General features: G+C 36.0%; 1 protein-coding gene across 5 annotated transcripts in view; it reads left to right on the forward strand.

The window, feature by feature from the left end:
• DOCK4 (dedicator of cytokinesis 4) overlaps positions 1 to 24,159 on the forward strand; it is a 251,169-nt gene that overhangs the window by 203,657 nt on the left and 23,353 nt on the right. For all 5 annotated transcript variants that reach the window (XM_080608066.1, XM_080608067.1, XM_080608069.1 and 2 more), the window contains 11 exons: positions 35 to 183; positions 1,766 to 1,851; positions 7,497 to 7,592; positions 9,143 to 9,203; positions 12,762 to 12,855; positions 16,538 to 16,686; positions 17,748 to 17,834; positions 19,517 to 19,621; positions 21,755 to 21,896; positions 22,493 to 22,659; positions 23,944 to 24,030. In XM_080608066.1, the coding sequence (XP_080464192.1) occupies positions 35 to 183; positions 1,766 to 1,851; positions 7,497 to 7,592; positions 9,143 to 9,203; positions 12,762 to 12,855; positions 16,538 to 16,686; positions 17,748 to 17,834; positions 19,517 to 19,621; positions 21,755 to 21,896; positions 22,493 to 22,659; positions 23,944 to 24,030 (1,223 nt within the window). The remainder of the gene's footprint in view (positions 1 to 34; positions 184 to 1,765; positions 1,852 to 7,496; positions 7,593 to 9,142; positions 9,204 to 12,761; positions 12,856 to 16,537; positions 16,687 to 17,747; positions 17,835 to 19,516; positions 19,622 to 21,754; positions 21,897 to 22,492; positions 22,660 to 23,943; positions 24,031 to 24,159) is intronic.

Genomic DNA, 24,159 nt, shown 5'->3' on the forward strand with positions numbered 1-24,159 from the left:
TCCCAATTCACATTCATGTTCACTTTCATTTTAGGGGAACACAAGCTTCACTTTATTCCAGCATTGATTGGCCCTTTCCTGGAAGTGACCTTGATTCCTCAGCCAGACCTGAGGAATGTAATGATTCCCATTTTCCATGACATGATGGACTGGGAGCAAAGGCGAAGTGGCAACTTTAAGCAGGTACTGTATGTGGGGCCATTTATAAAAGAGGACTGAAATTCAAGCACTTCAGAGAGTGCCAGTCCGATTCATTAGCGTTGAGGGTGGAGAAGGTGCCCACAATATTGTTATACCCTTTGGAGAGGGATTACCAGGGTTTTCCCTTTTGACTGTGTGCAGGGGTAGTAAGATTCTGCAATGAATGAAATTCTGCTTTCATGTTAGTGATGTAACATGAAGGATAAAATCTATGGCCTGCCAAAGTGAAGAGCAAAACTTCAGTTGTCTTCAACAAGCCTGATTTTGTTGTGGGGTTTTTCATTTCTACTTTACAGCAGTAGGTAAGATTCAACTAGCTTCCCTTTCGGTTTGTATGAAAAAAAAGATCAGATGGTCCTTGAGGAATGTTCTTCTGTAAGGATCCAAGTATTCTTGCAGCTCAAACACCTTCTTAACGGGCTAGGAAGGAACGACCAAGTGTGCCATCTGCTCCCACAGCTCCCACTCACTTCTTTAAGGCTGCCTCAAACTATTTCTCAGTGCCCTCCTTCATGCTTTGTCAAATGAAGGAAATCAGAAGTATTTGAATTGATACCAAGCAATCATAATGCTTAGGGTGGGAGCTGTATCACAAACACAAAACAAACTATTAAGAATGGAGGAGTACCTGTGATGTAAGTAGGTAGCTTTTCACTATCAGTATATAAGCTTATTGTTAAAATAACCATTCAAATGCTAAGAAGTGTTAAGAATGAGAAGGCAAAAATCTGCTTGTTCTGCTTCTCTGTTTTTTCAGCTTGGGTTTGAATGTAAATTCTAACAGATTTATTCTGTAATAAAATATCTTGACAACATCTTGGTTTCTCCTCTAGATTTGTGGTTGCTAATATATTACTGCTAAAAAGGAGCTTTGAAAAATTAGCACACAGTGTAGCCTCATCTCTCTTTTTTTGTTATAATTAATACACTTAAAAATATTCATTGAAGTCATTAGCCACCAAGTATGTTTTTAGTTATTTTTTTTGATAACTAATATGTAAATCCAGCAAATTGAATTTCTAGCCAAATACACTAGAAAGTAAGCAAGGCTAGGAACGTAAGTTTAAGCCTCCAAATGTTGAACAGTAGAGACATTTATGAAAAATGTAATCTATAAAGAGTGGGGTACAGGTTGGAAAAGATGAGATTTTTATTGAAGTCAAAGAAAATGGCTTGTGCTTAAGACCCTGCAGTGAGAATTCAGGCAATTTATTTGGGCTGTGTGCTTTTTGTCTGACTCCATAAATAGATAGCTGCCTTAGCAGCAGCAAATGCTACTCAGCCTGTAGTTTTAAAGTCACGTTGCTCAATTTAAATTAGCTCCCTCCCTCCAGGAAAAAAAAAAAAAAAGGAAAAAAAAAAACACCAAAAAAAAAGAAAACCCCACAAACCCTGGGAATGATAACAGCTTCAAAGAGATGAAATGACTTATCAGATTTACATGATTGACCAGTAATGCTAATTTAGCAAAGTCCCATACATTAAAAAAATAAGTCCACCTTCATTTTTATGTAATCTAAGTAAAGAGAAAAGAAACTGTTTATACCACACTTATATGTTGCAGGTGGAAGCAAAATTGATTGACAAACTGGACAGCCTAATGTCGGAAGGTAAAGGTGACGAAACATACCGAGAGCTCTTCAACAGTATGTGAGTAATGTGTTTATCTTACACTAGTTCATTCAATTCAGTTACTTGTATTAGATGCTAATGTCAATGTAGAGAAGTAATGCTTACAGCAGTTGTGAATCTTTTTTTTTTTTCCTGAAATTCTGAGGAATAAAAACATTTTATAGTATTGTATGGCATCTGTAAAGTCTGGCTGTACTTCTTTACATATAGCTATAATTGGGAAAGGCTAAATCTGTTATATCACAGAACGTTCTCTGCCTAGATTTAAATTCAGAAAAGCAAGAAATGCTTCATAATTGTATAGAGTGCAGGTAGTGCACAAATAGGGCATTTTGAAAAATAGGCATGAGAATTCAACAAAAGGCTGTTTAGTAATAATTTTCTATTGCCAGAAATGTATACTTATCTGTGTAATGTCACTTGTTGATTTCTTGATTGATGTATACAATTTTATTTATTCTGATAAGATTATTTCTTATTATTTTCTTCTATAAATTACTTGTTAAACATTCACTATATTTTAATAAGTGAAGTACCACTGAATTCTAATAGCAAAAGCTAGTAAAAATGCTGGGGTCTAAGGTTGCCCATAAGTTATCCCATTGATTGAAATAAATGATTGTCACAGAGTACAAGTACAAAATAACTAACTGAACTCTGTCTCCTTTGCTGATCCTTAGAACTCAATTCCACCTAAGTGGAAGATTTCTCTCATTTCTGATGTGTTTAGTATGAGTTGTATTGTTCCTCTTCAAGAGTCCAAGCTGCCTGTTGTTTAATGCTGTTAAACACACAATCTTTTTCTGTTTAAGTAGCTTCTTAACCATTCCTTCTTCTTTAAATATTACTTTTTACCTCTGTTGTCTTTGCTTAAATAACATTAAGAACATTCAGAACAACATTCAGAAAAGCAAACATAGGTGTGCTCTAAAGTCTACTGCATATAATGTCTATGAATAGCAAACATAATAATGTGCAATTATATTGAGCTGAAAAAGATAGAACTCCTAAATATTTATCCTTTTCAAAAGCAAAATTGGGTAGAGATATTAGGCAAAATAATATAGGAATTGATGAATAAAGGTAAACAACAGTACCACATGCTAAAGTAGAACTTTCTTGCAATTATTCATGATTTTTTTCATAGTCTTGAGTAAAGAGGATAAAAGGTAAGAATGTTTCAATATTTAGTAACAGTATTCTAACTTCAAAATAAAGTCATTTTTAGGGAGAATCTCTATAAAATTAAGTGTCATTTCATTCTCTTGCAAAATACATTAGGATGTTTGTCACTGAAAAAGCTTAAAATTCTGTAAGGCTTATTAGTTTGAAATCTAGCTCTTAACTTCTTTTAAGTTTTTGAGTTGGGTTTAAACTGGGGGAAGTTAAAATATGTTGAAAAATGGTGAGAGCTTTTTTTAAGTCTAAATGCTGAAGACATGTAGTAATCTAAATTGTAAAATGTCTCACAGCATCAGTATACTTGTTGTTTCTATTCTGGTATAGCTGAATTATAACTAGACTTTTTGGCAAATTTCAGAGTAACAGCTCAAGTTCACTTCCAGCTCAAGAAAACTAAGTATTTATCATTAGTTTTTTGTTTGTTTGTTATTGTTTTGTTTTGTTTTTTGTTTTTATCTGAATTTGATTAGAGTCTATACATTACCCCCTCTCAACAGAAGAGCTTGGAGAAGAAGCTAATCTAAAATGGAGGATGATAGTTTTCCAGGGTATGTGGAGGAAAATTATTTAAAAGCAGACAACTTAGGGAGTCAGCTACCCTGAGATTTTTTCTGCAAAATTAAACTGTCTTCACACAGTGCAGGCAAGCAGACTTGTTTAGTCTGAAGTAACAGGGATGTGGTATTTACCCAAGGAATGTGAAACTAATGTAGGTCCGAGACCCGCAGTGATTACACAGTCTTTAACCAAAGCAAATGCTGCAATGTTACCTGACCAGTCTGAAGATTTGGCATGGTTGGATTTGATAGGTACAGTTGGGAGCCACAGAGATGCACACACCTCCTTTGGATACACAGTAGTAACTGCAGTGGGTGTGACACATTCCGTTTTTATCGTGCTTTTTGTTTATTTTGTCTGAATCAGAAAATGAATTTAAATCTCTCGACTCCCACGTTAACTGCTGTTTTGTTTTTTTTCCAGAGATAATCGCTACATCTTTCCTTTGAATATCTTCTGTTTTCAGGGACAAATTAAAAGCATCTCTAAAATACTCTGTGCTTAGAATTCACTGCTTATAATGGAAATATCTTTATCAAATGAAAACACAGTGAAAGTAGGGGAAGACGGCTGCTATTTGTTTTGAATCAGTGTCTTTCCAGGGACTTGAACGTGACCGCACAGTGATTAGCTCATGATGTCATTTGAAGAGCTGCAGAACATTGCAGTGGTGAACATTTTGCTCTCATGAGGAACTAGATGTTTTAATTGCTACCCAGTGTAATTGTGATATAAAAGGTGTCCTGATCTAAATTTACATTGTAACCCTGAGAAGGAACCCCTGATTTAATTAGCACAGGGTGCCTGCTTCCATTTCATTAAGCAGTTGGTGGTTAGAACAAAATCTTTGGAAGCCAAGGGATATACTTGAGTAGCTCTTTTGTTCTGAATCTCATGGATGCTGACATTTTGTTAAATCTGTAGTTTGGCTTAACACAATTTGGCCATTTCAGGTGTGGAGAGTAGGTGGCCACATTATTGAAGCACAAAGCCTGAGCTGGTAGGCTCCACTGATGACTGGGCTTCTGCTTGAAGAAATGCAGCTAGCGTTCAAGCTAAGCAGGCACTTAATATTTAGCTCTGTCAGTTCTTGGGTAATTTCACTAGCCATAAGGCTGTTGTATAAAAAGTGATGACTGCTCTCTCTCCCGTGCAGTCAATCTTTCTCAGTCTTCTTAATTTCTTCCACCAGCAGCATGACTGAATTTAGCGCTGCCTGGTCCATTAGACCCTGTTTGGACTAAATGTTTTGGTGTTCCTTGAACATTTTGTGGGGTTTGGGAAGCTCCTCTCTCATCTGTGAATTACAGCAAAATTGGACTTTGACCTGTCTGACTGAATGAGGGAACCACTGGCTATAGTGAGATATCTGGAGGACTTTGTACTCCAAAGTGGAGATCTAGATGATTTAAAACACTGCTACGATTAGGTGCCTTTGAGTCAGTTTTGAGTCAATTGAGAATAACTCTGTAGCTTAGGCATATAAAATCCACTTCAGTTGGGACTTAACTACATGGACGAGCTAACCTGAACATGTTTACAAGCCTGGTGTTCTTTCCTGGAGAGCTCTGATCCTCCAGGTCTCCACTCCACACCCTTATTCTTAGGAACCCAAGCTAAAAACCAAAATGTACAAGGGAGCTCAGATGTTAGGCAGTAGTAGCATGGGTAGGCAGAAACATTTTCCTCGTTTCCCTTACAACATAGCCTCTTGGCTGTGCTTTGGGACCTGCACGTACCATAAATTGTACAATGGAAATAGGCATAACACAGGTTAAGGAAGAATTTATCCATGTTTATGGGTGCATGTGGGGAAGAGGTTGCATTTGGGAAATAAATAGATCCAACAAAGGGATCAAACAGAAGAGAGCTATTAAAATAAAGCGTGCACATATTTTCAAACACAATGTGATGGTGGGGAAAAAAAAGCTTAAGCCAGTCATTTATTTCTAATTCTATCTAGGTATTGCCATGAGAAAGCCAACGGTTGTATCTGAGTAGCTCTGTTGTTCTGAATGGTGGTTCTGGGCATAGTGGTGAAAGATGTATGCTGGAGAGGGGGAGGCATGCATCAGAAGGCAAGACATAAAATTGTTCACTGACAACACTGATATCAGTTTGAAAAAGTATTTTGAATGCATCTACACCACCCCTTTGTAGAAATTGTCTATTTATAACAAATATGCCAATAGAGTTATAAAGAACATGTGTAAGTCAAATACAGATTAAGCCCATCTGTTTTAAAAGAGAACTCAGACTTCTGCAGTTTTTCTGCAGGAACTGTAGGTAACTATTTTGTTGAATTTGGGTTGAAATGTTCCTGTTTAACACAAGGTTGAAAGGCAGTAGAAAGGAAAAATCAGTGCAGTAATCAGTGCTTAATAATGTAACAGGCTCTACTCTTATTTCTTGCTAGACACAAAAACTTGTATTGAAAGGGAACATCAGGGTTTTAAAAGCAAATTAAGTTAGCTTATGCATTCTCTACGGAAAGCAGAGATGCTGGATTAGTGCTTCAGCCTCTTCTGTTGGGGATGGCTTTGACATCCATCTCTCCCAGCAGTGACTGGTAGCCAGTCTTTGAACGTGAGAGAAAGACATCTGATTGCCTCCTAAAAAGAAGTGGTGAGTCTAAGATCGATATAAGGGTGCAGAATGAAGATCAATGTTTCCTCCTTGCTTCCAGCACTGTAAAGCTTCATTCAGGTCAGATTAGCTTGCAGAACTGCATCGGCGACGTCCCTGTATGTAAGGAGCTGAACAGAGCTGGAGTGCACAGCTAGTGCAGTTGGCATGTAGGAGTTACTGGGCGCTGGTATGTGTGCGGTGAAATTTGGACGTAGGAGTTTATGGGACTGAACATGCTCAGTATAGATGAAGGTCAGTGGAGCTGACAGCTTACCCACTGCAGACAGAAGGTTCGGAGATGCTATTAGCAACTCTCTAAAAATCTCTGAGTGTATAGATGTGGCAGTTTTCAGAGACTTCTAAGAAAACCATACCCGAGTGCATTTTCAGGGAGACTACCAAGATGTGTCCTTGGGCATGTCATCCATCTGAGGTCCTGCACCAAAGCATAAAAGTAGCAGAACTCTGTAGATAAATATTTCCATGTTCATTTTCAGACAGAGAGGAAATGTTGGAAATTCATACTCAAATTATTATATTTGATAAACATAAGTAGTGAAAATTGGAGGCCTCTAAGAGAAAGATATTAAGTATAATTTTACTGACAGCTCCACTTATAACACAATTTTTAAATCTTTTCACTTCAATCTGTAATTTGTATTTACATAAGAATTCAGCACAACACAGTTTTTAATAAAGAATCTTACAGCAATTTAAGCTAATGGAATTTTACATGTACGTGATAGTATGTTCTTAGAAGGAAATATTAAGTTAAGTGGGGAGGAATCATCTTATTAACATCCCTTCCCCATTCTTAAATTTAATGTGTGCCAAAATGTTTGAGAAGTGTGGAGGAAAAAAATTTGTTAAAAAAGCTGAGGTCCCATTCAGAAAGTTTATTGAGTTGGTAAATATTATTTTGTAGCTATGTCTTCAAACTCCCCCTTTTATGAAGTATCAGCATGAAATTAATATATAAATTTTACGTAAAAGCTTTGTTAAGTCTTTGGGATATTAATATATTCTGAAAATTAGGTATTTTATATATTTTAACCTGATGCAGCTAATATAAAAATCATTTGTTTTGTCAATGCTTCCTGGACTAGAATTCCACTTTTTGGTCCTTATCCTAGGTAAGACATTGTTTGCAAATTGTGCTTCTTGGGAGGGTGTTTGTAAAGGAAAAATCTAACTATCAAAGATGTTGCTAAGGTATTAAGGTACTGGTAAAAGCAGAGTGGTTGTCATAGTGACAGTTAAAAATAAACGAAATTGTTCTGGCTTCTTTTTTTCAGTCTGCTGAAGAAAATTGAGCGGGAAACATGGAGAGAAAGTGGTGTTTCATTAATCGCTACGGTGACTCGCCTCATGGAAAGGTTATTGGACTACAGGTGAGTGATTATCACAATTTGTCAGTAGGGTTGTCATCTTCAAAATATTAAGAGAAAAACTTGGTCATCTTGCACAAATGGTGACTGCACATGGATACATCATCTGTACACGCTCAGGATCTCTGGCAGCAGCTGCTTAGTCAATCCACAAATGACACAAGCTAGCTGAAAACCAACCCAAGTATATATCCCTCCAGTGGGATGAAAATCCGGTGGCTTGCACCAGTTTCCTATCCAGAATATAGAAACTTTCAGCAGTAGGTTAGTGACTGAAGTCTACCTGAAGTCACCAAGCTCGGTATTAATCACCTGACAGCTGTCTTACAGAATATGTAAAATTATTATCACGATGTCAGTCATGCCTAGTTGTAGTGTCAGCTGGCACAGTAAGTATGTATACAGAGATATGATCTCTGAGTGAGGAGCTTGCATCTGACTGTACTGCACAAAAAAGGGATAGGGAAAGAAGAGACATATCCTCCTTTGTAGACGTGGAAGACTGCAAGTGATTTTCTCAGTCATTTGTGAAGTCTGTGTAGAATCTTAAGATTCAGTTTAGTCCTCTTCATTGACATCAATTGTAGCACTTTCTAGAGCTTAAGAGTTTGTATTTTCCCCAGTTCCCCAGGGAATCACTGGTGAGACCTGCAACTCCATTTGCTATCCTCACTGATAGTGTGAAAAGAAAGCTACTCTGTCAACAAAAAAATGAGTTTTTTCTATCTTGAAATGCTTGCTATTCCTCCTCAGGGATCAGTTGGATTACAGCCTCCAGGGCTGTCAATCCAACATCTTTCAGAACAAATGTGTATGCTAGTGGTTATAAGAGCATTTGAGACGATTGTTTAGCTCATGTATACAAGAACATTTTAAATTTATGTAAAATTTCTTTTAGTGACTGCATGGTCATGCCTGCCTGTTATTTTTTACTCCAGTATGGTTGTACTAACACTATGTTTCCCTGTTTGCTAATCAAAATCTCTTAAAATGGTTCCCTTTTGGTTCCAACTTTTTTTTGACTTGGGAATCAGATCCATTGCTTCACCAACTCATAAATGATACTGATTATAGAGTGCTACTGAGGAAAATTTGGTTGTCCTCATAGCATTTACAGAGGAGGTCAATGTCATTCTGCTTTTTCGCAGAGGAACTACTGTCGTAATTCTATGACCACCTTAGATTTACACTGTCTCAGAAGAAAGCAGACTCATCTCCTCACTCACATCACCCTCTTCCTTGTGCCAACACAAGTGTTTGTGCTGCACTCTCTCTGGTGATCTGACTGAGATGGGCTAAAAGTAACACAGCAAAAGATGCTGCCTGTTTTGCTTCATGAGGCTTCTGTAGGCCACAGTGCAGGACTGGGAATGACTGCCTGAGAGCCAGAGGTGAGCAGAATTGTATTGCTGGCTTCTGCTGCCACAGTTTGAGCACAAGGTGTGAAGAAATCAAATGAATCTACAGTAGTCATATGGCGAATGACAGATGTGCTTCATGTTAAGAGTAGGATAAACTTCATTCCATTTGAATTTTATTACTTTCTGTTTCAGGGACTGCATGAAAATGGGAGAAGTAGATGGCAAAAAGATTGGCTGCACTGTTAGCCTTTTGGTTTGTATAATACTTTTATCTCATCCTTTTTGATTCTAATTGAGCATTTCCTAGTATATAACCACATATTTGAATGGGAGATGGCCTGCTTCTTGATGCATTTTTAGTTGACAGAAATACCGTGCTTAGTATCGCTAATATTTTTTTTCAGGGTGAAATTGATACAGTAGTTTTCTCTGGCATTGTATAGTTGAGTTCTGAGAGATTCTTGTACTGCTTTATTCAATTCTCTCCCTACTAGGTAAATTCAGTCTCTCCCTGCTATATAAAATTCACCAGAGTATTTTGCAAATATAATTGGTCTCCCAAGTTCTTAGAAACAAACAAACCTTTCCTCCTTCCCAAAACCCAACAAAACTGACATGATTTCTCTAGTTTCCTGTCTTACTCAATAGCCTGTTCAGGTTGTTTCGAATGGATGTATCATATAAGGGATATACTTTATATCTTATATAAGGGATATCTTCTGAAGACTGCAGGCTCTTCCCAACAGAAGAGTCAGACATGCTGCTCCAGAGCTTCTCATGTCATCAACCGTCAATGCAAATCCATAGTATGAAAAATATTTCGTTTATGTTTAGAGGGTACATTTTGCTTCTAGGCCAATTTCTACTGACAAGTTTGTTGATTTCTGTTAACCTTGGAAAATTTCCATTTTCATGGTGATTGTTTTGGAAAGCTTTATTTTTAGCCATGGGGAAAAAAAAAAAGCAAAAGCTGACTTGTAATTCTGCATTTTTGACGTCAGTGAAACAATTTGGTATCACTTCTAAGTAGCAGTTATACATAAAAGAATAAAGGATTTCTTCAGCAGGGAAATAGTGCTTTCCGAATAGGGACGATGTTTACTACACAGCCATAGAGCAGCTGTCTTTCTGTCAAAATCTCTGGCATGATTTGAATTCTTTAAAGCACCTGAATTATTTTAGTTCTATCACTTAGGAGTTTTTAAATTATTATTAGTAAATCATTCATTCAAGATTTTCACAAAAAGAAAATTGAAGCATTTAAGAACCTCAAAACATCATAAAGCTTTCTAATAGGATTTGCCATGACTTGTACAGGCTAAGGCAGATTTTTCTACCCTAATAACATTCAGACAAATGTTACTATTTGCCTATCAGAGAAATAACTAATGTTTAATTTTGAAAAGGGAGCTTTCATTACAAAAGCAGCACACCACTTAAGACATTTAGTTGTCCATATGATGGATGAACTGCTTATCATCTCCAAAAGATGTTTCATGCAAAGGGTAATTAGATGAATGTATAAAATAAAAGGCTAGAAGAGGAAGCAACACTTAGTTTTTCATCAGCACTTTGAAGGTATTCTGACTTCCAAAGATAAGAGGACTGGTTGGCATGAAAAGAGAATATTTATGTTGTTTTGCTGTAGAGGTATGTGCTCTTCTTCTGGGAAATAGAATTGTCCAAGTCAACCAAGTTATCAAACTCACTGGAATTATGCTGCATCATGCAATATGCTGAAGGGCTCTGTATAAGTATCAGTAACTTAGATGAAAGGAAAAGGTAGGATTTTTTTCCTGTTCTACTCACTCTGGAACACCAGGGTTGGGTTTCACATTAGTAATGTCTGTTCAGAAAAGCTGGTGTAAGAGGGGTCTAGTGGAGTTCCTCGTATGTAAAAATGACCTAATTTCACATTTGAAAGCTGAATTTCTGATGAAAGAAATCATCACAGAACCATACAAAAGCACTGAAAGAATATAGAGTAACTTTTGGTAACATTCTGAATTTTCTCAGGCATCCCTGGTCTTCATTGTTGTTTAACATTAAATTCATATTTTAGATCGTATTCATTTAGAATTAAATATTATTAGAAAGGGGAGATTTTTCCTGTGATGCTCTACACTGGCCTATGACATGATGTCATTTAGGTAGAACATGTTCGTGCTGCCTGTTTGAATGCTGTTTTCAAGATGTTTTTTCTTAAGGAAAAAAAAAAAGTCTGTCATACTTAAGGAAGTCTACTTTTTACATCACGTCTCCTTTTGAAGACTATCTATTATGTTTTCTGTCTTGAAATAGTTTGTTGATAAAAAAAAAAAAAAAAAAAAACACCTTTGTCACTATATTGGCATGACACATCTCCTGAGCTGTGACTGGGTTGTCTTGCTATTGTCTGCCTTAGAGACCAATTGGACTTTATCAGGGCTGAGCTTCAGAAAACCAGTTGATATGTATAGTTTAGACTTGTGACAAGTACTGGGGCCTTTAGCACACAGGGGTAAGAGCCAACAGGTTCAGTACCGTAGTTCAGTGACATATTTTGTCTTGAGGCCTTATTGCTTGCTCTTGTGTGTTATTGAATATGCTTTTTTTCAGACAGGTAAGCATGAATATACACATAGATATTTCTTCATTTTCTCTTCTAAGAAAAGAATCTGTTCCTGGTCTACACACTGTGGAAGGAAAAGAGAAGTCTTTGGATTATAAAGTCATATGGTGGCCTAAAAGGGGGCATGTCATTACAGAGCTATTGATGAGTAGTCATTTTCTTAAGCCAGTTAAAAAAGTACTTTATAGTATTTTTGTTATGATACTCTCATAATGATCCTCCCACTTTTCTCTTTGATAATATCTCAAACTAAGAAAATGTCACACAGTAAGAATACTTTCCAATAAGGGAAGCATTTTGGCTACTTGCTTAGAATTCAAATAGTGGGAGATTTGAATAATAGAACACAAATTGTTAATTGATAAGGAGAACCAGTTCAAGATTCTTGTATCCTATAAATTTTTGTTAACCAAAGCAGGTTATCCTGAACATTAAGTGTAGCTACCAGAGAAACTGTAGCTGCAAGCCCCTTAGTGAGTATGGCAACACTTGTGGACAGTGCTGTAGAGTTGTGCTCCTCTCCCTCTAACATTATGTTGCTTCCTATATTTTATCCAAGTAACAACAAATAGCAGTTATACATCCAGAAATCTCTAGCCAGAAATCTTGTAGAAATTTTGTCCTGAATATTATTTTTGAGTGCAACTTTTTATATTTCAATCATTTAGTACAATATTTATGCATCAGTTCCCAGTGTCATTTAGGGCTGAAGAAATCATGTTTTTCATTTGGGATTATGCCGTTTCCAGTACTGAACAGTTCTTTATAGTGTTACCAAAGTCCTCCTGATATTTTGCTATGACAGAATGAAGAGTAGACATACCAGGCAGTAGATATTTTGTTAAAATATGAATACAAAAGTTAAGAGAGCTGTCAGCATTTTAAAACCAACAAAGAGCTTTCCAGCAAGATGCTAAATGGTTAAATGTTACAGAGAAAGAAACATCAGATTTCAGTTTTGTCAGGTTCTTCCTCTTATATTTTAAGATAATTTAAAAAAAATCAAGAGCATGTTGACTGGTCTATTGATAATTTAATGGAACTATTCATCGTATTACTGAAGTTCTGTGTAATGCCTTTGTACATGTGAAACTTTCAAATATAAGATGTATTTCTATAGCATTATGTTCAATATCTTTTGTTTGTAATTAATATATTTAATACCTACTGCATTTCATTACTAAATTAATTTTATTGCAGAATTTTTACAAGACAGAACTGAACAAAGAAGAGATGTATATTCGCTACATTCATAAGCTCTATGACCTACATCTGAAAGCACAAAACTTCACAGGTAACTGTACAAACTGGAAAAGGCATTTAGGACTAGACTGTGATTTGCAGCCTTTTGTAAACCTACAAACTGTATCGCAGTGCAGAACATACAGGCCCAGGCGACAGCAGGATTCAGCTGTTCCTGCTTAATTTCCTTTCTCAATTTCTCAGTCTCAAAAAAAAAAAAAAAAGGATTATTTTCAGCCCTACAACTCTGCTACTTGCTGAGCCCTATTGAAATAACTACTACTGATACACGCTAGCAATAAATGTATGATGGGTCATTCTTCACCCAAGAGGAGTGAAGTTTAGAGGAAGCTTTTGTGAAGTGGTTTGGTAGCATCTGAGCCCCTTCCCTTCCTCAACTCCCTCTCCCAAATGCTGCTGGTTAGCTCTTTGGTGCAGTGTGTTCCTACTTCTGGTTAAAAAAAAAAAAAAAAGGAAGAAAGAGCCATATAACTTACTTGTGGTGAAACAGAGATGTCTTTTTGAATCTTTGCATACCACATTTGCAGTACTATTGTCCAGTATTTCTCAGTGCCAATTTAGCAGCAGGGCAGGCCATTATCATTTAAATGAAGAAATAAAAAGATAATGTGCACGGTTGTTGTTTATACAGCAAAAGGGGTACTTCATTTGGGTGACTGCATGCTATCAAGGATAGCTGGAGTGGATAAAATCAGTATCTCTTTAAACTAAACAGTCTTTGCCAAAATGTTCAACTGACCTTATAATACCTCTATCCATTCCCCAGTGATTGCAATTGCAACAGCGTTTGTTCAGAATCTCTGCAGATTTTTTTTTTTTAATTCTTAAAAGTAGATTAGTTGGCTGGGGTGCACTAGTAAACAGGCTACAGGTACCTACTGCCACAGTGAATTTCCTTATGCTTTTCTGAAACCACAGGAAAGATCCTTAGCTTGGAATTTCTACCATCCCTTCACAGTTCATGGGTTTAAAATCTCAACTAAATAGCAGGGTGTATTAATGAGAGGATTTTCATTTCCTCATGTGATCTGGCAGTAAGAGCTTTGTTTATCAAGCAGTGTCTTTGTCCAAACTGGCTTTTCTGACAAACTATTAATTTCCTGATTTTACATAACAGATTTTAGTAACTCTTTAAGCAACGCTGAGTTCCCTTTGCACATTGGCTGCTAATCTCTGTCCAGTTTACCTTCAGCAGTGATATGAATCTTTTTATTTTATTATTGTTTTGCCATCCATTCTTATCTGAAATTGCTCACAATGTATCTCCAGCACTTTGTTATATTTCCTGTGTATCTATTATTAACACGTGTGATTTTTGCATTCTTTGTCATGGTAGATTCCACGACTAAGATTTTTTTTGCTGGGGGAAACTTAAGGAAGGATTGGCTCACACCCATGGCATAGGGGTAGGGGCAGTCTTTCCACTAGAACATAGATTTATGTAATCCATTGCCTTATCCTTGCCTTATCAATCTGCAACAACACACAAACCTTTTGTAAATTGTCTGAATTAAAGTACGTGGGAATAGGAAGAGAATTTTGCTACTGTGGCAGCATTATTACAGGTACCATTAGTTTGCTAACTGCATAATTTTCTCACCATTTCTTCATCTAGGGATGAAGCCAGCTTGCCCTTAAAATATTCTTCTCTTCTTTTGCAGTATAGTTTACAGGACTTTCTAATAATTCTCTGTGAAAAAAGTCCTTTTTTTTTTTCTAATAATAAAAGACCTATCTGTAAATCTCTCTTTACCAAGCACTCAGTTACAGCTATAAATTTAACTCTCTCGAGGCTGAAGCACATAAATGTGCTGGATCCTCTTGTGTCCCCTCAGTCACCTGACAAGTGTAATGAGATAGTCTTTGTTAATATCCATCTTAGAAATGTTTAGGTTTTTTGAATCTTTCTTGTATAAATTGAATTTCCCCCATTGTGAATCAGCCCTGTTTCTCTCTTGTTACTGTTTCAGGGCACAGCCAATAGTTACAGACCTCTTCCGTGCCAAATCAGTACCAATACGCTATTTGTTATACTGGCCTCTGCCAGAGATAGGATGCTGGGTAGAGGGACCCTTCAGACCTGTTGTCAAGTATAGCCATTCTTAGTTTAGGTACTTTCTATATATATTTATGATAACTTCATACAAACAAACAAACAAACAAAGATACTAGTATGACTGAGAAAAATCTACTAAATCTAAGGACATACATGACAAGTTAGAAAGAAAGGGTCGTTGTGAGCTATAGTGACATCTGTTTGTGATCTGCTACTTTGCTTTCTTTGAATTTTGAATACTTTATCATCAACTTCATGGATTTTTTTTAATTGTTATGTAAACATGCTGCATATTTTGACTACCAAATTGTAGCTTGAAACAACTAGGATAAAAGTACGTTACTGGTCTAGCAATCTGAAAGCAGTGTGATGCCAAAATCAAGACTGTCTGTGCAAGTTCAACTGGTCCCCCTTGTGTATGCGATACAGCATTGTTTTGCACCATACTTAGCGTTTTACAACATTTGGATTCAAAGCCATAACATCTGCTGCAGTGATGGTTTTTCATCCAGGGGTTTTTAAGCTGAACATCTAAGAGGAACACTACTGTTACTACTGTTAGAAAACAATCTCTGTATAGTGTGGTTGAAATCTTTCAGGAACTTACATGGCAGAGTCAGAAGTAGAATATAGTTGTCTGGGGCAAGTTTGCCTACTCAGCATATAAAACCTGCAATAAAAAAAAAATCCAGTCGACAACTTTTTCCTCCAGCGCAGAACGTCCTCAGAACATGGCCCATCTTTGTACAGAATAATGCAAAATAGTCCTCTGGCTGGAAAAATAGATTGAATACTAACTCAGAAAACAATAACGCATATACATAGTTAGTCAAATTGAATTGTCATAACCAGTATTAATTCTGGCGTTTTGTACTTGGCCAAAGTCTGACTTTGCACTGGGCAGTTTCTCTTAGTATTAGTTTCATTGTACTGTTTTTGAGGAATTCCTTAAAGCAAAGTTTAAAACAAAAAAAAAGTAATATTGTTATTACCTAATAATTCCTACTAAACATGATCTAAAGATTACTTCACAGTTCTCTGATACTGGAAAGCAATAATAAGTTTGATTTGTACAAAACTTTAAAAAAAAAAAGGAACAAAAAGAGAAATTTTGTGTGCATTTCTTTTTTTCCTACAGCAGAGTGTTAAGTCAGCTGAGAGGAATTTATTTCAACTATAGAATAAGTCAAGACTATTAAGAAGACTTCTTTCTCCATTTCCCTCCCAACTTGATCTCTTTTGGCCTGTATCCATAGTCCTATCTGTCTTCTTTCCTCTGTCTTGATGTTCCTCAACCTCCAGCCTGTGTTCTCTTGTTCAGACAGCAGAACCATTGAGAGCTTCTCCTTAGCAGAAGGAAAGTCTAAGGTTAAGCAGGAATTTCTTTCTTAATTTCCCTGTTTCCTTTATATTGTCAGATTCAGTAAAACTGTCCCAGTGACTCCGCTTTAATTAGTGTTTGAAAATCGACAGCTGAAGTTTTTATAGCTGTGGATAGTAGCCATCCAAAACTACCGATACCATTTGTTTTATTACTTGAAATAAAACGATTATCCATTAAAAAGATGCATATCAGTAAGAGTATTCACATTTCTGTTTACTTTCTCTATCTATTTGTTTGGTGCTCATATGTACTGTGGTGTAATTTGTCTTACAGAGGCTGCCTACACACTCTTGCTGTACGATGAGCTGTTGGAGTGGTCTGATCGGCCACTGAGAGAATTTCTCAACTACCCCATGCAAACAGAGTGGCAACGTAAAGAATATCTCCATCTGACCATCATACAAAACTTTGATAGGGGAAAGGTAAAATAGCTCTATTGTACTGAATGGATCTAGAAAGGGTAGTTAATTCACTTTATGGCATTGCTTCCAGTGTTGCAGCCTTTTCTCATATAGGGGGGACGTGTTTGTCATTGCCTGATTAAGCAGTTACTTAGCGACACAGTAGGTTCCTTCTAATCCTGTGTTTGTATCCTAGAAATCTCCCACACTAAATGTGAGAATAATTTGCACTTGTGTAGCAGTTCTCTTTGTGTCAAAGCACTTTATAAAAGATGGTATAATTTCTCCCCATTTTGAAGGTGATGAAAACAAGCCATATAATGAAGGAAGCTTATGCAATTCACTCAGTGACCAAGTGAGGAATAACATTCAGGGGTCTGGATTATAAGGACTATGCTTGCACCTACTAAATCATGTTGTATCTTATAGAATAGCAATTGCAGAATCTCTAAAAGGGAATTGGGGAGGGGGGGAGTCACAGTTTGTTGTTATCTCTGAGAGATCTTATGAATTAAGCAAGAGTGATTATCCTGTAATCTAAAATTTTATGTGTTCTTTGTGCGATGATTTGTCTCAGTGATAAACAGGCAATTCATTGCATTTTTGCATAGCTAGTATAATATCCAGGTAAGCATTGTAAATGTAATCAAACCTATGCTAATTATAATATTTTTTTCCAGAAAATTCTGTAATCGGTTTGTAATTTAAATTATATGGTACAATGAAATATTTTCCAAACTACAAAAATTAATTAGGATATGTTAAGAACACATTTTTAAAATGTGAAAATCTTACTCTGTTGCATCAGTCTCATATCTCAAAAGAGACAGGCATCACTCTTACAACGACCTATATCTTGTGCAGTGATTGCCCCGTAAGACTCATGTATTAAATAAGTCTCTAAATAGATTCTTCAAAGAATTCCTCACTATTACTCAGCAGCTATCTGTATGTCTAATGAACACTATGTTCAATTATATTCAGTTACTGGAAGTATGACTTAGTGTAGAAAGAACAGGTTTCACTAATAACTCATGAAACAGTCGCTGTGAAATTACTGAATGTCTTTTACTTGCTTGCAGTGTTGGGAAAATGGCATTATCTTATGCAGAAAAATTGCTGAACAGTATGAGAGCTACTATGACTACAGAAACCTCAGCAAGATGAGGGTAACGTACCTGAGAACTTTTCATCAGTCACAGATCCAAAAGCTTTTTTAATTTGGGATATAAAATATTACCTCGAAACCTAAGTTTGCCACCAAGTGGCCCCTCAGTTAGCTTTGAAAATATCTTTTTTTTTTTTTTTTGCTTGTACGTGTTTTCTCTAACAAAGATTATAACAAGGAGTGTAAGCTTTTTGAAGAAAAATGGAAAAATAAGAGGTCTTGCAATGTTTGTACCTGTACAGCACCCCCTTTGTGCGTATGCCTATGCAAAAATACTGTATCTACTAATTCAGCTTCACTTATTTTGTATGGTTTATCCAGGGAATGTTCTCTTTATGCAGTCCTTTGCTAGGAGCAGTGACATGTCTTTGCAGTTGTAATTGGACACAAACAGTTTGCAACAAGCAACATGCAACTTTACAGATCAGTTTATTGCATAAAAATGTGATCTGCTTAATATCATAAAGCCAACAGGAATCTTTTCTGACAGTCTTCCTGCTTTCTCTGTCATTTTTAGAGCTTTGTTTGTATGTTCATTCTTGCTGCTGTGGCATTTTGAAGATAATCTGGTCTTCCTTTTTCATGTCTGTTTCTGATGGATTCAATTTTGTATATTAGTTTCCTTTTAAAACTTTGTGTACGTGTGGTATGCTTGCTGCTGGGACTGACTTTAATCCAGAGCTGCTTAACAACATGATACAAAAATCTCAACACAGGCCTGTGTAGCAATACTCCTTGTGATCTGCCTACTCCATACTTAGATATCCCAATGACAGAATTGTGTAAGCAAAAACAAACTACCATCATGTGAATAAAATAATATATTTATAGATGTTTAACTGCACTTAATGTGTTCTGTATTTGATTTTGTCAATATCCTTTACTATATCTGTGCCACCTATGTGTTAACCCGAAAAGGAGGGGTAGGGGATTTCTCATACCAATGTAATCTTAGCAGCTACTGGTATCATAGACACCTTAAATATCTGTCTACGTTAGCTAAAATGGGGCTAATACTGTTTTTTTCATAGTATAAAAAAGATTATGAACTGAGAATGTTTTGCTGAAAACAGGAGAAAATCATTCCAAAAAAGGGAATTTGACATAAAGTACACTTTGTGTCAGTGTTTTGAGTAAAATTAAAGCAGTATAAAATTCAAGTAAAAATAAAATAAAAAATGTAATTGCTATTGTGAGATTCGTCAAGGAACTCACGTTAGACACTTAAATCATTGGAATCTGGTATGGTTTGAATACAGTCATTTGGAATATGGTTCCACAGAAATCAGTTTGCTCTCTAAACTGACCACATTACTGCCACGTGTTTGAATAATTAAGACTGCTAGGTCACATTTCAAATTTTATATCGTGTTTCTGTTACTTCAGTTTTTCATTAAAGAGCTATACATTTTGTTATTAATCTTTTACTCTTTTAATATAGGTGCTTCATAGTTAAAAGCAGGGGTTTATTTTAGTTCTTGGAAGCTTTCAGGTCACTAGGAAATATAAATATTCAATCTAATACATTCCGAGACTTGTAGTTCTTCTTGCTGTTGCTCAGAGATGCAATGCAATTCCAGTGCTTCAGAGCAATGTGCTAAAACACCTTGTATTTTTTGACAGCTTAAGGAAAAGATACGTTTTCAAAAAACACTAATTGCATTTCTTCTCAATCTCACCCAGATGATGGAAGCATCTTTGTATGATAAAATTATGGATCAACAGCGTTTGGAGCCAGAATTTTTCAGAGTTGGATTTTATGGGAAAAAGTTTCCATTCTTCTTGAGGGTAAGTGAATAGAAAATAAACAGAGTGGAGTAATTCTGGGATTTATGCTGTCGTTCATAATCACTTTCCCTACCAGAGAAATTAATTATACCATATATGAGTTCTTTTCCTATGAGAAATAGGGAATTTTCTGTGTTAATTAATGAAAATCCTCCTGTTTCCAGGGGCAAGAAAAGATCCTGTCTAACAGAAAGACAAATGCTAGGCTTTCAGAGTCCCACATAGACTTAAGATTCTTGTTTGTATTGGAATCCATCCACCTGTATTATTCCACAGACCACCATCTTCTTTTCATTGTACCTTGTTCCCACTGTTCTGTTCATTTCATGCCGGTGGCTGCTCAGAAGGTGGCTATCAAAAGAGAGGTATCGCTTGGCAGATGGACAATCAGTAATTTAGCATCTAAGTAATTACATTTCCAATCTCCATTTTCTTAAAATGAGTTAAAAATTCAACATGCTGAGTTTCATTGATTAGCAGCGTACTAAAGCTGAGTAGATACATAAAGGTACTCTTGAACATTAATCTTAGATTCTGAGGTTACTGAAGTGCCCTTGGAAATGTTATTCTTGTTATTCTGTTCCCCTCTTCCACAGTCTGCAGTGGTTTTGCTGCGTTGACTGTCACCTTGGGAAGAGAACAGAATCCATCTTATTCATGGAGCCGCTGCAGTCGTAATCCAAGCTCCTCTTCCTATGGTAATTCAAATAAGCGATGAAGAAACCTCCTCTGCGTGGTGGAGGCCTAAAAGCCTATATTTTCTTTGCCTATGTGGCAGGGAAAATCACTAATTCCAAATTGTAAATACAGCATGAAAGACCCCAATAAAAGCAATGCTCAAAAATAGTCTGATGGGCACATAGTTTTTTATTGTCTAACAGTCACCTGTATATATCTTATGGATAAACCGATTTGAAAATGTTAATTAGAAACGATAGAATGCTTATGTTCCTAAAAATGTGTCCTAAAAATGAAGTGAAAGTACTGGAAAAAGTCTGCACAAGAATGCAGTATTTTCAGACCTGTAAACCCTTCACTGTTTATGCATCAGCACATGAAGTATTTATGTATTTCCCAAGTCATATGTACATAGCACTCCTAAAGAACAGATTTATGCTTGCCGCACCAACGAGGAACACCTCAAAACTTAACTAAATTTGATTTAATGTTTTTGTGGGAAAGTAGTTTATAACTCCTTTAAGCAGTCTGGCAATGTTTTCTATAGAAGGAATAAAGAACAAAGCTTCAGAATAAAGCTCTCAAATTTTAATTTGTAGGTGCACATTAACACTATCGCATTTGGCTTTGTATAGCATTCCCATTAAAGTCTCTTGTCAAGGCACAATAAGGACAAATACTGTTTCTGTCTAAATCTGCTTCAAGTAAACTTTAGGAATTACTTTTCAGAATTTCCTAACATAGATTTTAAAATGAAGTTCACTTAACAGTGTTTTTTAAAAAAATAGTTAAGATTTCCTTATTTCAAACACGTGTACAAGCAAAATCAAACCAAAAAAGATTTGTCCAGAGACAGGAAGCCCTCATTACCAACCCATTTGGGAACTAGTTCCAGTGGGTACTTCATATCCAGACATCTCGTGTTTAATGTGGGACTTGGATTATATCTATATTCATGTTGTACAGTCTCAAGAAAATAATGGTGCAGCTTCATGGTGAGCATCCATGTTAAAAGAAATGGGGTTCCTTAGTTCCTCATGGAAAGGACTTTCAGCTTCTTTCATTGTCTTAACTGTCTGTTGCATTACATTTTTGTTACATATTTTATACCATTTGATATTTTAGGTTAGCTACACACTTTAATCCAATATGAACAATTTTTTCCTTCAAATTTTTATTGAAGATTTAAGTATAATCATTTCATCTTTCCAGACTTCTGAGTAAAACATTCTTTATATGGTAGAATTTCCTTCTTCTGTTAACTTCCCTTCTCTTTTTAGATTTCTTATTTTCATCCTTGCCTTCTTTCTTATTTTTGCCTTCTTAAAATGATGTAAGAATTGCCCTTAGACTGTATTTAAAATTGTGTTTGGATCTATGTGTTGGATACCCATTTATTTTTGCATAACTTGCTCTTTTTTTCTTTTCTTTTTTTTTTCTTCTTATTCTGCTCAGAATAAGGAATTTGTTTGCCGAGGACATGACTATGAAAGGCTGGAGGCCTTCCAGCAGCGAATGTTGAATGAGTTCCCACATGCCATTGCTATGCAACATGCTAATCAGCCAGATGAGACCATCTTTCAGGCAGAAGCACAGTGTATCCACATAATCACAAACCCATACTCTGCAGTTGTCTTTCATGCTTTCAAAAAATGTAGGTACACCTATAGCCAATTTCAATCACAGTGTGCCACACTGAAGGAAATGGTAGGTGAGAATTCCCCTGCAATTTGTCCCAAAGGCTCTATTATGTTTGGATTTATTTTTGTGTAATTGTTGGTTTTCATTAAAAATTCATTGGCAGATAATTAAGATTCTTACTTTAACCAAAAATACTAGTATAACGCTCTCAGATTTGAAGTTACAGTAATTCATGTTCTTACAATACAGCATAATGTCAGCACAACATTGTGTACTGTATGTAAGAATATATTTAATTAAATCCCTTTATTCCCTGTACATGTAAAACATGTATGTAGCACTATTTTGGGTTTAAAAAATATCAACAAAACAATAACAAAGAAACCACAGATCATCAAAAATCTCTCAAGGTCCTCTCCCAAACTATCAATAGTCTAGAAGCATTTAATGATACAGACTTTTAAAAGAGTTTTTTTATTCTGTCTTGCTTCAGGAGTCGTTGTGCTTTGCTAATTTCAATGAAGTGGGGTAGCCTTAACTCTTTACATACAGACTTGCAGATCTATGCCGTGACACCAATCCCAGAAAACCAGGAAGTCCTGCAGAGAGATGGCATTCCAGATAACATCAAGAGCTTTTACAAAGTAAATCACATCTGGCGATTCCGGTATGACAGGCCGTTTCACAAAGGGACCAAGGACAAGGAGAATGAATTCAAGGTAAAGTACCGCACACTTTCCTGAACTACTAAACCTAATGATTTATTTGTAATATCAGCTACAGTTTTGTTATTGAACTGAGTGTGTTCTAACAAATTCTCTAGAGGATATGACAGGTCAAGTTTGACTGTTTCACTACTCGTTTTAATTAAAATAATGTGATAAATATATGGGAGGTTAAATGTCTTTTTTTTCAATATGACAATAGGAGAGCAAAAAGTACCTGTTTTTGCATCAGTGATATAGTGAAAGCACAACTGGAGAGAGCGGAGCAGCCTCCAGATAAGTTTATAAGGCAGATGGGAAACTGTCACTAAGAATGGCTATCTGTGGATTACCAAAAATTATCTCTCCCTAGAGCAAGGGAAAGACAGTTTTGACTAAGCTAAAGCATAATGTTCTGTTCCTGTGACATCAAGACTAAAAACTGCATCTGAACTTACAGCTTGTCTCAGGGAAGAGCAATAGTTCCTTCCCTAATATGTAAATGTTTTCTGTTCCTCCTAAGGAACATATCAACTGGAAATTCATCTTACAATTTTTGGTGTAATTTCAATTTTGATCCACTAGAAATGCTTACATCCTCACATGGGAACATATTCTGATATTCAAACAAAGAAAGAGAATTATCCCATAATAATGCTCTTAGAAAGTTAGAGAAAAGAACTTTAAGGGTAATAAATTAGCTAAATTAAATCTCTCTTGTCCTCTAATTAAAGCTTAGGGTTTTAATTTAATTTTATGGCTTGTATATATTTTCTGTAAGAGCTATACTGTGAGTTAACCATTACTCTGACTTCAGGTGATTTGTCATTTTAAAAACCTCTTGCTCTAAGTGTTTAATAGTATTTGAGTATCACATCGGCCATGCATTTTGGAATCTCAAAATAGACTTCACAGAGGAGAGCTGGTGTAAGCTGTTCTGCTTCTGAACTCTCCCTGTTCTCGCTTGTTATCTCAGAAAGGAAATATCAAAATGCTAATTTAGTTGTGAGTGACTTTTGGAGATGAGGGAACAATATATAATGTAGGATAATACCTTGTTTAAGACATGCAGAACCAGCAGAAATTACTGCATAGTAGCAAATCCTAGAAAGTAAGGAGAAAAGGGGAAGTCATAGGCTTCTAGGGTGGACATTTCAGTATATACTTGGAAGCTAATACTTTTTTTTTTTTTTTAATGTATACTGTATCTTAGATGGAGATATTCACAAATAAAACTGTGCATAATTAAGAAAATTCTAGAGGCAAATTAGGGGTAAAAATTGATTTTTCATATTGTAGAGCCTATGGGTGGAGAGAACCACACTGATCTTGGTGCAGAGTTTACCTGGAATCTCCCGTTGGTTTGAAGTGGAAAAACGTGAAGTAGTGAGTATGAGACTGACAGCAATATGTATTGTGTTGGTTTACTTCCTTATCTATATGTTATTTGAAAAGTATTGTAAGATTAATTACCCAGATCTAAGTTCTTTTAAAAGTTTTCAAGCTAGCTACAAC

This window comes from Anser brachyrhynchus (assembly GCF_964034855.1).
Source record: "Anser brachyrhynchus genome assembly, chromosome: 1".
NCBI lineage: Eukaryota > Metazoa > Chordata > Aves > Anseriformes > Anatidae > Anser > Anser brachyrhynchus.